The 15,610-nt window shown below is 44.0% G+C and overlaps 1 protein-coding gene across 5 annotated transcripts in view; it reads left to right on the forward strand.

Annotated features, from left to right (window-relative positions):
- LOC102088480 (unconventional myosin-X-like) overlaps positions 1–15,610 on the forward strand; it is a 99,005-nt gene that overhangs the window by 63,993 nt on the left and 19,402 nt on the right. For all 5 annotated transcript variants that reach the window (XM_065069626.1, XM_065069629.1, XM_065069624.1 and 2 more), the window contains 6 exons: positions 1,644–1,750; positions 6,035–6,340; positions 9,829–9,868; positions 11,386–12,177; positions 14,229–14,352; positions 14,861–15,104. In XM_065069626.1, the coding sequence (XP_064925698.1) occupies positions 1,644–1,750; positions 6,035–6,340; positions 9,829–9,868; positions 11,386–12,177; positions 14,229–14,352; positions 14,861–15,104 (1,613 nt within the window). The remainder of the gene's footprint in view (positions 1–1,643; positions 1,751–6,034; positions 6,341–9,828; positions 9,869–11,385; positions 12,178–14,228; positions 14,353–14,860; positions 15,105–15,610) is intronic.

Here is a 15,610-nt window from a genome sequence, read left to right on the forward strand (position 1 = left end):
GAAGCCTTTAAAAGATTGTTCAGTTGACAGAGGGAGTGGATGTACAACTTGCAGGGAAGGATGCCAACTTCATGGTTGGCAGTACCTTGATAATGAACCTTATTTTAAGGCTACCCATGGTTACTTAGTCGTTAGAAAACAGCTCATTTCTTAAGGCCATCTTAATAGAAATGGCTCCCCTGCAGAAATTCAAGTTCAGGGAAGCCACTGGCTATGGGTACTAACTCAGGGAGGGGTTTTAGTACGCGGTGATCATTCCAGAGAGATAAAAGAGCCTAAAGCAGTGATGGAAGGGGAGGTATACCGAGACATAAGGGGAGGTAAGTGGGCAGGGGAGAGTTTGTCCAGAATGCGGGACTAAATGACCGTTCAAATCTCTGAACATCCCTCTTGCCTCTCAGCATAGCCACATGGCTCCAATACATTTGTCAGGAGTTTTTACTGTTTAACATAGCTCTGCAGACTGATGAGTGTCAGCTCACAGCCTGTGCTCATGGCAGCACTTCGACAAGTGGGGCAGCACTTTCCCGCTGCAGTCCGTTCTGCCTCCTGCCCTGGCGGTGATTTAGCCACCATCAGGCAGCAGGGCACACGAGCATGGCCATATGGCAGGTGGTGCTGTGACTGCAGCTTCTATGGACCTACCTTAGCCAACTTTTATCTAGGTTGGGTACTGCTAGCAGTGTACCCACAGTGCTGTGGAGCTCCGTGCAGGCTCCGTCCATCCCTAAAAGCAAAGCATTTATTTCAGCATTTTTTGCTGAACGCTGTGCTAACATAATGCAAGCCAGCTGATTTAAAGTAGCTCAGATATGTCAGTGCAATTCCTGTAGACATGCCCTTATCTTGCTTGTATCTCAGTCCTTTTGTTTCTAAGATAGCACTGCCATCCCTTCACAGATTTAGCACAGAGGAGAGGTTTGAAATACAGGTTATGGAAGATGCCTGAAAATTAAAATACTAGACATTGCAGGGCAACCAGTAATATTTGGAGACCCATCCCATCAGGGCTCCGTTGACTCTAATGCATGCTGCACTGCTGAACCTCTTTAGCAAGGAAACATCTCCACCTCAGAGTTTCTGAAGATTGGTGGAGGTCTTTAGCCTCGACCCAGAGCCACTGGCCTGGGGTAAGCTTAGCTTTGCACCTCGACTGGGCTTTTAGCTTTCCACTGCCTTCCTTTGTTAAGATTGCTTTCTGGAGTCTAGAAACCTAAATGTTCCTCTCTTTCCTTGAAATGCGGAGGAGTTTCTTTGGAAAATACTTAATCACCCAAGTAGGTATCAGTGCCTGCTGCAGGGAGGTACGGGATTATGCAGGGAACGCTGGCAGCGGGGAAAGAGTTAATCACAGGCTCTCCTCCTCTTCCCTCTGCTCCCTCCCTCTCTCTTTTAAGTCTTGACCACAGAGTGAGGGCGGCGGGGGTTGGGCTCAGAGTTTGGCTGGTGTGGCTGCAGAAGTTTTTCCGGCTGCTCGGAGCGCGGCAGCCCGGGGCGAGGCGCCGGCGCTGGGGCGGCGGCAGCGGCGGCTGGACACGGGGCGCACTCGGTGCCGCTCACCGGGGATGAAACCTCCCGGCTCTCCCGGGGACTGACTTCTTTCCTCTCTTTGTGTTTATTGAAACTCCTCCCCGTGGCGTCAGGTTTTCCTGAAGGAAGCTCTTGAGCAGAAGCTGGAGAAGGATCGGGAAGAGGAGTTGAGGAAAGCAGCTATAGTCATCCGGGCCCACGTCTTGGGCTACATGGCAAGGTCAGTGCTGGGGGCTGCCCCACCATCCCTGTGCTTTCGTGCCTGGGTTGCCCCGACCCCTTACTTTCCCCTCTAGACCCGCATATCCCTCCCTTCTTCCCCTCCTGTATTCTGAGGAGAGCTACAGTATCTGCCCTCCCTGCTAGCATCAGTTCTGCTGAAACCTTTCTCACCTCTGCCACTTCTTCAATTCTGTGCATGCTTGCACCCTCCCTCAATGCTGCTCAGCAGGCTTCTGCAGGGACCTGTATCCATTGCTTGCCTCTGATGACACCTTTTGCTTGCCTTCAAGACTCTCTTGGCTGGGCTCCACCTATGCTTTGGGTCCCCTGCTATTCCTTATGCCTGTCAACTCTGTTTTCTGCTCCCCCTGCAAATCGCTGTTCCTCACTTGCAAGCTCTGCCTTTGCTCACCCTGTTTCCTCGCCCTGCCTGTTTGCCTCGTGATTTCCCTCTCCTTTTAATTAACTCTTCAGAATTGGTTTTTGGCCAGCTTTGCACCAGTAATCTCCTCTTGCCGCTCCCTTTTGCACCTGATCAGGGGAGGGCTGGGAGAACCAACTGCAGATAAACCACCCCTCCCCTGCCCCTCGCAGTCAGTGTGACAGCTGACTCCTTATTGACTGTGGCATGCACGCTTAATCCCAGTAAGATGCTCTTTCCTGGCTGGTCTCTGCTCCAGACACCTGTCAGTCAGGAGTGTGAGGAGGTGAAATCCCTGGCCAGCAGAACTGTTCTACTAGGCACTCTTCTTAGACCTCCAGTTGCATCAGGTAGCTCATTTTGCATTGAGAAATGTGTGCAAGGGTTGTACCCTGCTTTGCCAATGTGGAATATCAGCAAAATACACATTTGGTACCAGGGGCTTTTACTAATTTATTTATTTCTCTCTAAGAAGACAAACGAGCTAGCTCTATTGTTTGTGCGTGAGATTGCAAGTTCTTTGTGTCAGGGCCTCTGCTTTATTTTACTTTGTGTCTAGCATTTGGAGAGAAGGTTAGGGATTAGCACAGCAAAATTGATTTTTCTGGGAAACATCACTGCAGGCAAACTGGATTACTGCTTTTCTGAGTTCCTTGGAAAGTAGATGCTGCCCTGCAGCTCTGGGATGGGAGGCAGTGTTGCAGCAGTGTTCCCGTTGGCTAGAAATCTTGTGGTCCTCCAGTCTCTGCAGCTCACAATTCCTCATCCCACATGTTGCTCTTCTGAGTCTCATCATGAAGAACAAGCAGTGCTTCTGCAGCCAGAGTGGAAATCGTCACAAGCAGCTGGAGATAACTGGACTTCACAGGGGAAGAGAGCAGGGAGTGAGGAAAGACCTAGGGAGGGCGAGTGGAAAACTTCTCTGTGAAGAGTTTCCAGTTGCACTACATCTGTGTTGGAGGTCTAGCAAGAGGGAGTTCATCTGGGCAAGTGCTGAATGGTCTGTGCAGAGCTGGGCAGAGTTCAGGACTACCAGTGTGTGCTACCTTAAGCTTCTGTTAGTTTTGTGAGGACAAGTGTGTTTAAACTCATTTGGTGTGATGCAAAGTAGGTTGGCAAAGAAGGGTGCATATGCCACAGGAAAGATTTTACTGGTTTCTCCCCCTTTGTGAACTTGTTCTGTGAGCCTGGAGAACCAGTCCTGAGGGTGAGAACACTTTCTTTGGTCTCATTCCCCGCAGCTTGCTATCTCTGACTGATCACTAAAATGTGAGACAAGGAAATCAAGCCCATTCAAATGATCCCATTTTTCATAGCTAATCTGTGGAACTCTGAGCTGCAGGTAATAGCTTCACTAGCTAAAATACGTATAACTGTTCTAGGCTTGCAGGATCCGTGTACAAATTTTACTCAGAGGAAGATTTTGCTCAGAGGAAGAAGACAGTAGGGAATTACTCCATAGCCCTGTGTTCTCTAGTCCTTGCAGACACAACTGCTAACTGCAGCTCATCGACAGAATAATTAACTAAACCCCAAATGCAGCATTGGAGCCTTGCAGCCACCCTGCCTTCTCTTGTGATACAGGGTCAGGATGTCTCCCAGCTCCTTGCCATGGAGACAGGTTGAATTTCTTTAGCTGGTACAAGAGGGTGAGTGGAAGGCTGAGCAAGGGGAATGAAATTCCCTGCCCCTGTGCAGCAATTCCAGCTGAAGGGTGTCTGCAAGCTTGGCTGCAGTCATGGGGAATGAGGGGGCACTTGAGCCTGGCAGATGAGCGGGCAGAGCTGGCCTGTAGCTGGGCAGGGCTTGGCACATGTTGTGCTTTAGAGACTTTCTGGCAGATGCGTTTTGTAAAAGTCAGAGTGCCCTTTTTGATGCGCTTATATCTGCCTTGGCAGAGGGTGCGTGTGCAGCTGTTCACACGCCATGTGCAGGGCACAGGGAGGACAGAGGGAGCAGGGTGAGGGGACTGCTGCCCAGGAGCAGTTCATCTAAAACCTCCCACTTCTTATCACCTCTTTCCTTTCCTTTTCTCTGTGCTTCCTCCCTTTGACTTAATACTTACGGAAAAGGGCATGACCTCTGTGTACTACTGCTATTAGCATCCCTCTCCTGATTTTCTTGACTGGGCTGACATATCCACTGTGCAGGGAGGTGGCGAGCTGTCAACATGGGTCTCTATTGCCATTTGAAGGGGGTTTGATTGCCAGGAAGGGGATTTCGAGGTGTGTCTTTTCCTCAGGGAGCTGCAGAAGGTCTGTGGGAAGGATATGTGAGAATGCTGTGCTATTTCCAGTGTGCTTTCTAGGACTGTAAGACCTCACAGGATTACTGTAGCCTGCTGGCCCAAGATCCTGTGTGTCAGCCCCATAGAAATTCCCTCTGCAAATTCTGGTTTGGAGTAAAGAAAGTTTTTATTCGAATAGTACCAATGATCATTTCCCTACAGCAAGATATTAAGGTGTCTAAATATGTTCAATTACTTTAAAAACTGTCTGCTGATTTCCAGCCTGAATAGATTTCAGCTTCAGGTCAATTAAATCTTGTTATGTCTGCTGTTGAATTAATAGAAATGCCACCAAAAATGTGGGTGCTTTAACTGGGATCAAGCCTTTCCTTATCTTTCTCTTTATTAAGGTCATGAAGCGAGTGCTTTCTTACTTTAAGCCAGAATTTCTGGTTCCAAGCCTGCCTCCTCATAAATCACTTGAGGGTCTAGCATTGTTCCTGAAATTAGGTGCTAACACTGAACACAGGATAAAAGTAGCAGTGCAGTCCCCTTCTATGCAATATTTCTGCTTGCAAATATAAGAATCCCAGTAATATTTTTTCTTTAGCACTGTGATGGGAGTTTGCTTTCACCTCATGGTCCCTGTGGCTCTGAAATCCTACTCTGACTTGCAGCTTCCTAACATAACCCCACATCAGGTATCTTTGGCCTTTGGTTCTTCAGTACAAGACCTTATGTTTGGCTTTTTTTGGATTGTTTAATATTTGCTTGAATCTAGCTTACAAATTTATCCAGATTACTGTGTAATAGTAACCCTTTTGTTATTTGCCCAATTATGTACAAACTTCTACCAGTGACTTTATTTTTTGGGTCATTAATAAAAATAGCATGAAATGCAGAGGCAAGATCTGACTTCTCTAGAATTTCACTAGACAACAGAAATACCGAATGATGGTTCTTTTCTTTTGGGGACCTGCAATGCTTTTTTGTTTTAAAGTGCTGTGAAGTTGATTTCGATATTGTTATTGTTTAATGAAAATGTTGTGCAATACACATGTATGTTTATGGAAACCTGTTACAATGTTACATTCAGCAATCAATATTGTAGTATCACTGTGTTTTCCTCCAAACAATATGAGATTAATGTGACCAGGTCTGGTTTTGTCCTGGTTTTGCTCTTCCTGGAGTAATTTGCTTTTTGCCGTTTCAAAGATGGGGCTATATGAGATGTTGTTCTCATATAGTAAGGCCATTTTTATGTTTTATTATAATAAAACTACACGGAGTGATTATGCTAATTGCACATTGAATGTGTGTATGTGGAATGCAAGGAGACTTTGGGTCAGTGGACCTTCTCTTTCCATGTGCCAGAGATCTGTCCCTCCTCCTCTGAGGGTCTTCATGGAAGTAGGTGCCCACAGAAACAAACCAGTGGTAGACACAGGAGTGAGAACAGTGGGGAGAATATGATTTATGGGTAGTGGCAGTAGAGGAACAGAAATTGTGTAATTTCTGAGCAATTTTCAAATTCGTTTTTCTGTGGATGCGGTAAGAAGGGTCAGTCCACCAGGGCATCAGAAATGCAAAACGTGTTACTTTGTGGCACACTAAACCTCTGGTTCTGTTTTTAGGAAGAAGTACCAAAAGGTGCTAGCCAGTGTCGTTATCATCCAAAAGAACTACCGAGCGTACTTCTGGCAGAAGAGCCTGCTGCGGCTGAAGGCGGCTGCCGTCACCCTGCAGAAGCACTGGCGTGGCCGCCGGGCCCGCAGGCTCCACCAGCACCTGCTGCAGCAGGAACTCCGTCGGAAGGAGGAAGCGGAGGAGAGAAGGAGGCGAGAGGAGGAAGAACAGATCAGAAGAGAGGAAGAGGAAAGACAATGGCAAGAAGAGGAGGAGCGTAGAAGGAAACGAGAAGAGGAAGAGGTGAAGGAAAGGTACAAAATGGTATCTCGCACTCATAGTTCCCCAGCACGAAAGCTGCTGAAGTGTAAGAGCAGGTCTGGGGCAATGGCGTGATGGTGGCACTGGAATGGCAACTGCGTGAGACAGTGCCCCAATGCAAGGGGCAGAGTTGGGGTGGGCTGTGGGCAGTTTAGAATAGAAAAGCAGCGTGAAAAGGAGTGTCCTGCTTCCTTTAGGGAAGCTAACTCTGGTGTATTTTAACCTTTGTTTAGTTTTTTTTCTGCTTTGGAATGTGCATGAAATGAAGCAGTTTTACTGACTGAGCAGAGATACATAATTTTCTTGTTACCATTGTAGTGGTAAAGGAAGTTTTATGCAGCCTTCCAAAATCTGGAGGGATTAGCAGCATGAGAAGATACCAGTACCATGGGTTTTGGCATGTCCAGTATCTGGGTCAGAGCGCAAGATGGGCAGCACACCTGTGCTGTGCTGCAGTTCTTACACTCATGAGAATACACGTGCTCTCCCTGTCCCTGCTGCTGTGTGTCTCTCATCAGGAATATGGATGTGCTGAGAGATCAGGAGTGGAAAGGAAAAGTTAATGTGACAAAAAGAGTCAGTGTGTGAGCAGTGACTGTACACCTACTGAGAATCTTGCACCTCAGGCATCATTTACTGTTCACTCTGTGGTTACCTACATCCTATCCAAACTGGGTGTCTCTTTTGATAACCTTTTGTTTTAAGAAGCATGAAGCTTCAGCTATGAGATTATTGTATAAGTCTGAACAAAGTTTTTTATAAATAGTTGGTTATATTTCTTGTAGTCTTTTGTTACATACTTGTCCCGAAGTTGGATCTTGGCAGACTTAGATGTGTGACAAGCATCAGAAAATTCTCAGGTTAGGAGCGTGTCACGAGGAAAAGAGATTGCCTGTAGTTTCACTGGCGACAGTAGGGTGATGTATCTGCTTTGACAAGACATGTAGGCAGTGACACCAATGATAAATAGTCAGGTCAAAGAATTTGTAGAACAACACTGAAGGCTCCATTTTATCAGTCTGTCAATTTTCAACAACAGCTTCATGAGCCACATGAAGCTGTGCAAGTTCAGAATGTCAGTAACTAGTTTGTAGATATCAAATGCTACAGATGCTCTCTCAAGTCTAAGTCCTCATTGTACTAAGTAGAACTTGTCTTTACCTAGTTTTAGGTAAAATGACCTATTTAGCTTATTCATTCTAGTGTGTTTCTGCCCTGCCTTTAGCTCCCAGCTCATGACAGATGTGTTCAACCCAGCATCATTGTAAGGAAGTGTCAATGTTTCTAGAAATTAGATTAACTGCTTGATTTCCTTTCATTTTCTACTTGATGTCACATGGCTTCACTCAGAGTGAGTAGCCAGAAAGGTAGGAGACAAGTCTTGCTAGATCCTTAACTTCCATTTGACCTCAAAAATGAGTTGGAAGTCCACAGAAATTGCAATTTGGCTACTCTGCCAAGAACAAGCGAAAAACCACTACACTTGTAGAGACAAAATTAGAAAGACCAAGATCCAAAATGAGCTATAGCGAACTAAAAGTTGGCATGCAGTTATTCTTAAGAGACTGTAAGGCATGTGGTTTGGAAAAAAAGTACATGAAGCAAGACTAGGATTTGTTTTTATAATGCATTGTATTCTTGCATTTTAATTAGTAAACAATAGTAGTTTTTTGTTAAATAGGAGAGAACTCTTGAATGGGATACTTCCATGGTCTGTGCTGGATATGGTACTAATGTTTTCATAATAAGTTGTATGAGGAAGTATGAATATCCACATTAAATTTGCAGATAAAACCTTCTGGTGAGGGACTGTAAATACACAGACTGGATTACCATTCAAATAATTTTGGCAAATTAAACAAATGGCCTGGAAAACATAGGATAACTTTTGATACGGACATATGCAGATCCACAGTTCGGAATAATCAGATGCACAAAGAGAGAAGGGGGAATGGCTACTTTAGCAGCAGGAAGCAGGTCTGGACGCTGAGATGAGTATTTGTCGCCAGTCCTGTCCATAAACAGGATTGTTTCTGTCAGATGTGGGGGTGATTTTTCTGTTCTTCCTGGTGCTGGTAGGGCTTCAGTTGGAGTACTGTCCCTGGTTTGGGGTATTGCATTTCAGGAAGAGTGTGGGTCAGCTGGAGATGGGTGGAAAGCAGCAAGAAATATCAGAGGTCTAAAAAATGTGAGGAACAATTGCAGGAATTAGTGTGTAGATTGTAGATGGTATTCCTGATTTGTTTTAAAGTAGCTCTGCTGCTTGAACCCTCTTATCATTTAAGGCAGTTGTTTAACTCATGATTACTGTTAGAGATCTTTCAGTAGAGCTGGAACCATCTGGATCTCACTTATATCAGCTTTCATTTATAATATTTCCTGGATTTTTTTTTTTTTTTTTTGAGAGATTGAGACCAAGAGTGAGAGCTTTAAGGACTTTGACTTGCAGCTGCAATTTAGAATTTGGCTGGGAAAAGCTCCGGGTCTTGGGAGATAAATATTGTTTCCCTCCTGTTCTGCTTGAGGTTGAATTATAGATTTGAAAGTTACCACTGCCAGTCTGAATTTCGTTGCACAGTGGTAGCTACAGGCTGACTCTTCCATCCATCCAGCCACATCCTATCGCTGCTCCCTGTGTGTGACCCTGGCACTCGTCTGTCTGCTGGTTCAATTGCTTGTAGTGTGCTCGCTGTGGAGAAACGGGTGACAGCAACAGCTTTCCCTTGGGGAGTACAACCTTTTTGATCTGGGTGGAGATGTAGCACCATGGGATAGTTTTTTTGCTCTACTCATGTTTACTAACAAGCTCTGGCTCTTACAGCCTTTACCTAATAAACTAGGTTTTGCGTGCCATTGAGAAGTTATGCAAGCTGGAGGACCTAGATCTTCAGAATAGAAACTCCTCAGCTTAGTCATTTCACAAAATACAAAAATTTAATAACTTTTTGGAGGCTTTAATACAGTAAAAGCAAACCAAAAACAAATTCGATGTTGGTATTGCAATAATTCTGTTCTGTTTAAAACAAAACAAAACCACAACAAACAACAACAAAAAACCCCCTCACCAAACAACACCAAAATCCCCACAGTTTCTTGGTATCTGTCAGTTATGCATGTGCAAGCTCATTTAATATCCATGGATGCATAGTATTTCAGAAGATTCTGTTTACATTTATCATGAGTCTAACTGATCTGTCTTTCTGTCACTATTTCCAATGTCCTTCCTAGTGTGTTCCAAGTAATCCAATTTTCTGATTGATCTGAAAGCTAAGTGCGTGGGGAAAATCTGTTGTATCCACAAAGGTCATGCCAACCACAGAGAATTGGATTTTTACTAAATTACAAAAGCTTTTAAATCAGTCTTACAACGGGTACCTTATTTTAATGTTGCCAATGGAGGGATGACGTGTTCATGTAATTCTGAAACCTTATGTAGGAGAACTGGGTCTGTCTCTGACTATCATATCTTGTTTTTTAACAGAGAAAAGGACCAGCTGAATGCGCTACTCCAGGTGGCCCAGGTAAGTTTAACAGTTATTCTTTTCTTATGTCTGCTCTTGAGTATCTGTGAAGGGTCCTTCATTGCCTACACTTTGCCTGGAGCTAATATTGTTATTGTAGCAACACTATTTACAAAATGGGCTTTGTTCACTCAAAACCTGCAGGTGTTTGGCTTCAGCAGAGGTGCATAGAGTTATTATAACAAGGTACTTTTTTTTTCCAAGGCTCATGTACAGGCTTGCATAGTTCCTGTTTGAAAATTTCTGTACTGAACATGCAGCATCCTTTTTTATCTCTACTGCCTGAGCTTATTAGGTGACCTTGTGATGTGCTACACTGTGACACAGTCTGTTTTGCTGGATTGTTGCCTGTAACAGCCAAAATAAGAGTGCAGCCCGCTGCTACCATGGCTAAAATAAACCCCTTGTAACTAATCTAATTGTTGGTACTTGATATACCAAAGAGCAGACCACCTGCCCTGAGGTGTGTGAAAACAGCTGTATGTAGTCTTATTTCCTTTCCCAAACCACTTGTTCCTCCAGTTTCAGGCCAGCTCTGTTTAGGAGACGACAGATTACGGTATATAAATGCATTTGTCCGCAAGTAAAAGCCAAGTAGAGAACGGGAAACAGGGTAATTGTAAAGAAAACAAGGATTGTGACTTAAAAGGGCCAGTTCATTAGCTTCATTTTCACACTCCTATCAGGAAGAACATGAATTATTTTGGAATTCATTTTTGCTTTTTCTTGTGTGTGTATGTTTTCAACATCCTCCATGGAGGGGAGGGCAGCTTTATCTTACAGCTAAATGTCAGTGAAAATTACCAAGTATTATCCCTCTTCTTATGACTGAGTACTTGCTAGAAATTCCTGTTACCTCCATGTGGAGAATAGAGGAAGATGGAGTCTTCAGCAGCCAGCCCTCTTCTATCCAGTGATGCTGAAGAATGCCAGGAAGTTCTGGGTCGAGTTTTGGTGGGGTGAGGTTGGAGTTGATACCATTCTGCTGCATGGCAAATATCCCTTCCAGACTTAGATTCTGATGGTCAGGCCCCAAACCAAGGAAGCAACAACATTCTCAAATATTTTAATTAATTTCTAGGAAATCTTCAGCTCTTAAGCAGGCTATGCTTACAGGTATTTGTATATATTAATAGTTGCTTTCTCCTGTATGTGTGTGAGATAGTTCTAAAAGAGAGGACGGACTTCCAGAATTCTTTTATCCAAATTGTAGTGTACAAGGGGCTGTAACATGAGCAGCAGACAGAGAGGCTCTTCTAAAAATTCACTGATCCCAGTCAGCTTCTTTGTATGATTCAGAAAGGAGGTAGGATGCTGGAAAAAAAGGAGGTACCTGAAGAAATAGTAGTTCTACCCTTAGTTTTTTACACCATGGATGATTGCAGGATGCTTAAAGTAATCTTTTTTTTAGATGAGAGGTATAAGGCAAGCACAGGAGATAGGAAGAATGAAAGGTCCGGGCAAGGAACACATATAGGTTGAAGAAACTGCTTTAACACTATTGTAAATTCTTTAAGGTGAAAGCAGTAAAGACTGAGGAGGTAGATATTCCCCTGCAAGAAGAAGAGAGACGTCAGATGGAGGAGATCTTGAGACTGGAGAAGGAGATTGAGAAGCTACAGCAACAGAAAGAGGATCACATGTCTATCATCTGTGAAAACACCAGGAACGAAATCAATCGGCAGCGAGAAGAAGAGATCCAGAGGCTGGAAAAGGAGGCATCTAGGGTTGCCCAGGAGTTCTTGGAGCTGCTGGATTTTGGCAATCTGGATGAAAGTGTGCAGAACTTAGAGCGGTCACTTTCTAGTGAGGGGACACTCAACATTGACTGCAGCCTGGTAGCACCACTGGCTGAAGAAGAAGTGGATGAGGGTTTTCATGCTGATGACGAAGGACGGCCAACTTCCAGTTTGGTGGTCTTGAATCAGCACAGCACAAGAAACAGTGATAACTACTCAGAGGAAGTTGTGGACACAAGCCTTCCGCTTCTCCCAAGGGAAGTAGAAGAGGTTGTCCCTGCTTCAGGACAACCTGTGGAAAGAACCACGAGCTCCAAGGAGCAGAGAGCCACATCTGACCCAGCAGAAAGTATTTACAGCACTGTCTCAGATACGCAGAGGAGTAACAGTGGAGAGGTGGGAGAGCAGATTTACACTTCTCCCCCAGATGTGGAGTCTGACTATGACCATGAGGAGTTTGATGGCTGTGGAGATACAGGCAGTGCCTCAGCGGAGCCTCTGAATGGGGAGGAAGGTCTGAGACACTCCCATGGTACCAGCCTGGACTCCAACCGTGGCAGCCTGGACTCGGTAAGAATCCCTCCCCTCACCTTTCCAGACATTAGTGTGACCTTGTTGATATTCATAACATCCTTGCCTTCTTATTGCATGCCTGCTTGCTCTGGGTATTGTTACTAATATATAACTCTCTTATGTCAACAATTAGCTTGAAAAAAAGGGAAGAGTCATAGATAGGCTGAAGGCCAGCGGGCTTGTGCCTGTCCAGTATCTACTGGTACACAAGCTAGCACATATGTACCTAGGCTGTTTTAGATCGTTTCCATCACCATATATTAACTTATTACCCTTGAGGAAAGCAGGCAACTAGTATCTTAGAGGTATATGTTGTGCCTTAAAGAGATTTCATAGAAGCAGCCTGAGCTTCCGGTGGACAATTACAAAAGGAAATGGGAAAGGTTGGGGTTTTATTTGTTTCCATCACTAAAACATCTCTTGTTGTAGTCCTGTAACTGTTCAGAGTCAAGGGTTTATTTTCAGCTGCTGTGTACTAGTTAAGCTATTCTAAGGCTAGAAGGAAATTACTTTGCTGATCCAGCCAGGACCACTGGACCTCTTCATTCCCCCTGCAGGGACAATGACAGGGCAGGACAGCTGGGCTATGAGCCTCCAGCCTGCAGAGTCTCCACTGAGATCCCGCACCAAGCTCTGGATGTCCTGAGTGCTCTCTGGCCAGTTACTTAATAATGAAACAATAAATCCCCTCCCAGAAGAGGATGTCAGATAAGCCCACAAAAGGTTGTTAGGAGTTCAGGTGTGAAACCAACAGCCAACATAAAAATACTTCAGATAAATGGTGTCCCTGAGAACAGAGGCTTGAACTACAAAATATCTTTTAGAAAACAATTTAATTTTTTTTAAGGAATTCAATTTACTTCCTTTACTATTTTTTACAATGGCAGATTGTGACTCTTCTTAAAAATTTGCATGATTTTTCCTGTTTGCGTTTCCGTAATGTCAACTGTCAGCCATCAGAATTTTTTTATGACGTGATGTTTTTGAGTAAGGGTACCTTCTCTGTGGGCAGGTACTCACATATCACTGTCAGGTGATCTTCAATCATGAATGGTTCTGTTACAGCCTAGGCCAGTTTATACCATTCTTAAAATGTAAATAGAAGTGGAGGGTTTTATTGGGCTCCTCGGTGAGTAAGACTCATGAAAAATCCAGTTGGTATGGCTCAGGGTATGAGGCCCAGGAAGAGGTAACCAAAGCTGGGTCAAGATCCTATCAGTAGCTGCTGATCCAAGAGTACTGCTTCTTGAAACTTAATGGCAAGAGAGGGAGAATGAATGAGTGGAATAGGAATGAGACAAGAGAGAAGTGCAAAGGGGTCACAGAGAGAGGACAGAAGGGAAAAATGAAGCAACATGCATTTGAGTAAGGAAAAGGTCTGAGGAGCTGCCTCCATTAGTATTAAATTAATATATCAAATCAAAGGAAGTTGTACTTAAGGTAATGATAGGGTTATTTGGAATTTTGTGCATGAAGTGCTTTCTTATGGCTGAGGGCCATTATCTAGTTGGAGAACAGGGATGAGTAAATACAGTACTATTATTTCAGTAATTTAGGTATTTGTTTTTAGGGTTCAGTTATTCTGGAATGTATTTTTTTTTCCTAATCAACCCAAAGCAAGGCATTTCCTTGCTGCAGTTAGATCAGTGCTTCATCTTGTCCAGCATCCTGGCCTGTCTGCCAGAAAAATCAGAAAACTTCTCCAAAAAATTCTCTCTCAATTCCATTAAATTAAATTTTAGACTTTGGGTTCTGCCTTGGAACAGGAAGGTTTGTTACTGCAGATAACTGGAATTTTCTAGCTATGTCCACTACTGAATGTCATTCTCCTTTCTGGTATGAAAAGTCTTTGCTGTGGAGACTCTTGCTTTAGGCATTAAGGGGTGAGATGTCAAGCCTCTAGTTTTACTGTATTGCTTTTTTGTAAAGGGAGTTATATCTAGTTTTGCACCTTCTGAACATGTGACTTCTCTAGCCTTGGTAATTTGCTCTAGTCCTCCAGTGACCAGGAGAACCCACATAGCCTGTATTTCTTCTTCTCCTTTTAGTTTCTGGACAGTGAAGAAGAAGTGGATGTTTACATTGATACAGATGAAGAGTTTTGTAATGGACGAGTCACTATCTTCAATGGCTCAGGACCACCCTATTTTCACAGCTACCTCTACATGAAAGGTAAGTGGCTTTAGCCAAAACAATAGAATGATGGAATCCAGGAAACCCACTTTCCTCTTCTGTTTTTCTAGAATGATTGTCTTCATCTGCTCTTAGTTCTCTGTTTACTGTCTTCTTTTACTTCTTTTATTTAAAACAAGAAAATAAAACAAGCAAATAAAAGAAAGAGCGAGGAGGCAGATGTCACAGAATTAGACTGGATATCTTTGCCACTGAGACCTAATTGTGCCCACTTGGTATGGGCTTAAATGACTCATTCTGAGCTACAAAACTGAAGAAAATACAAAAATAATTGAGTAGTGCATGTATTTCTGTATTTTTTGTTCTTTTTTCACTAGCTCTGTTTTTTTTTCTCTGTCCAAACTTAAGCATAGCCTTGTTGCTCTCCTTCAGCTCCTTTGTTTCATGTAGGAACTGAAGTGGCAACTAAGTGCCTGTGGAGCAGGATCAGAATGGAGACACGGCCCTTGTTGAGTGTCTGATGAAATCTTGCTCCCTCACTTTGCAGGAGGTCTCATGAACCCATGGAGGCGGCGCTGGTGTGTTCTGAAGAACGAGGCCTTCATGTGGTTCCGCACCAAGCAAGAGGCATTGAAGTCAGGCTGGCTCTATAAAAAAGGAGGAGGCATGTCAACGCTTTCACGCCGCAACTGGAAACGCCGTTGGTTTGTGCTTCGAGAGTCCAAGCTGATGTACTTTGAGAATGATAGCGAGGAAAAGCTGAAGGGGACAATTGATATCAGAAGGGCAAAGTGAGTGAATAAATAAATCCTTTTGATCCTTAGTATTCACTCCCTAAATCAATAATGAAGTGTCTGGTGCTGCCAGTTCATCAGCCTACGTATCTCACATAGGGCTAGGAGGATCAGAAACGTAAGGAAAAGACAATTAGAGTTTCTAGTTTTACTCTGGAAGGAGTCTGGAATTACTGGATAGTTCTTTTTCAAGTCTTGCATTTCATAATCCGGCAGAAGCTCTTTCCAGGCCATGGATAGAGCCAGACCAGGGGGGGCTAATTAAGTACATACCCCATGCATTCTCCCCTGCCCTGACTCCATCTGTTTCCTGGCTTCTCCAGACATTTCACAGAGGTGGCATGAAGCTCACAGTGGGATTTGAATTTGGCAGCATGTACTATGCCTTTTCCTGAGTCCTGAATGCTCTTCTTGCTGCCATAGCCAATTCCTCAGCTCCTGCTGTAAGAAAGGAGATACTAGTCACCTATTGACATTATGTGGACCTGTAAAGTGCCAAAAAG

The sequence above is a fragment of the Columba livia genome, chromosome 7 (assembly GCF_036013475.1).
Source record: "Columba livia isolate bColLiv1 breed racing homer chromosome 7, bColLiv1.pat.W.v2, whole genome shotgun sequence".
Classification (NCBI taxonomy): domain Eukaryota; kingdom Metazoa; phylum Chordata; class Aves; order Columbiformes; family Columbidae; genus Columba; species Columba livia.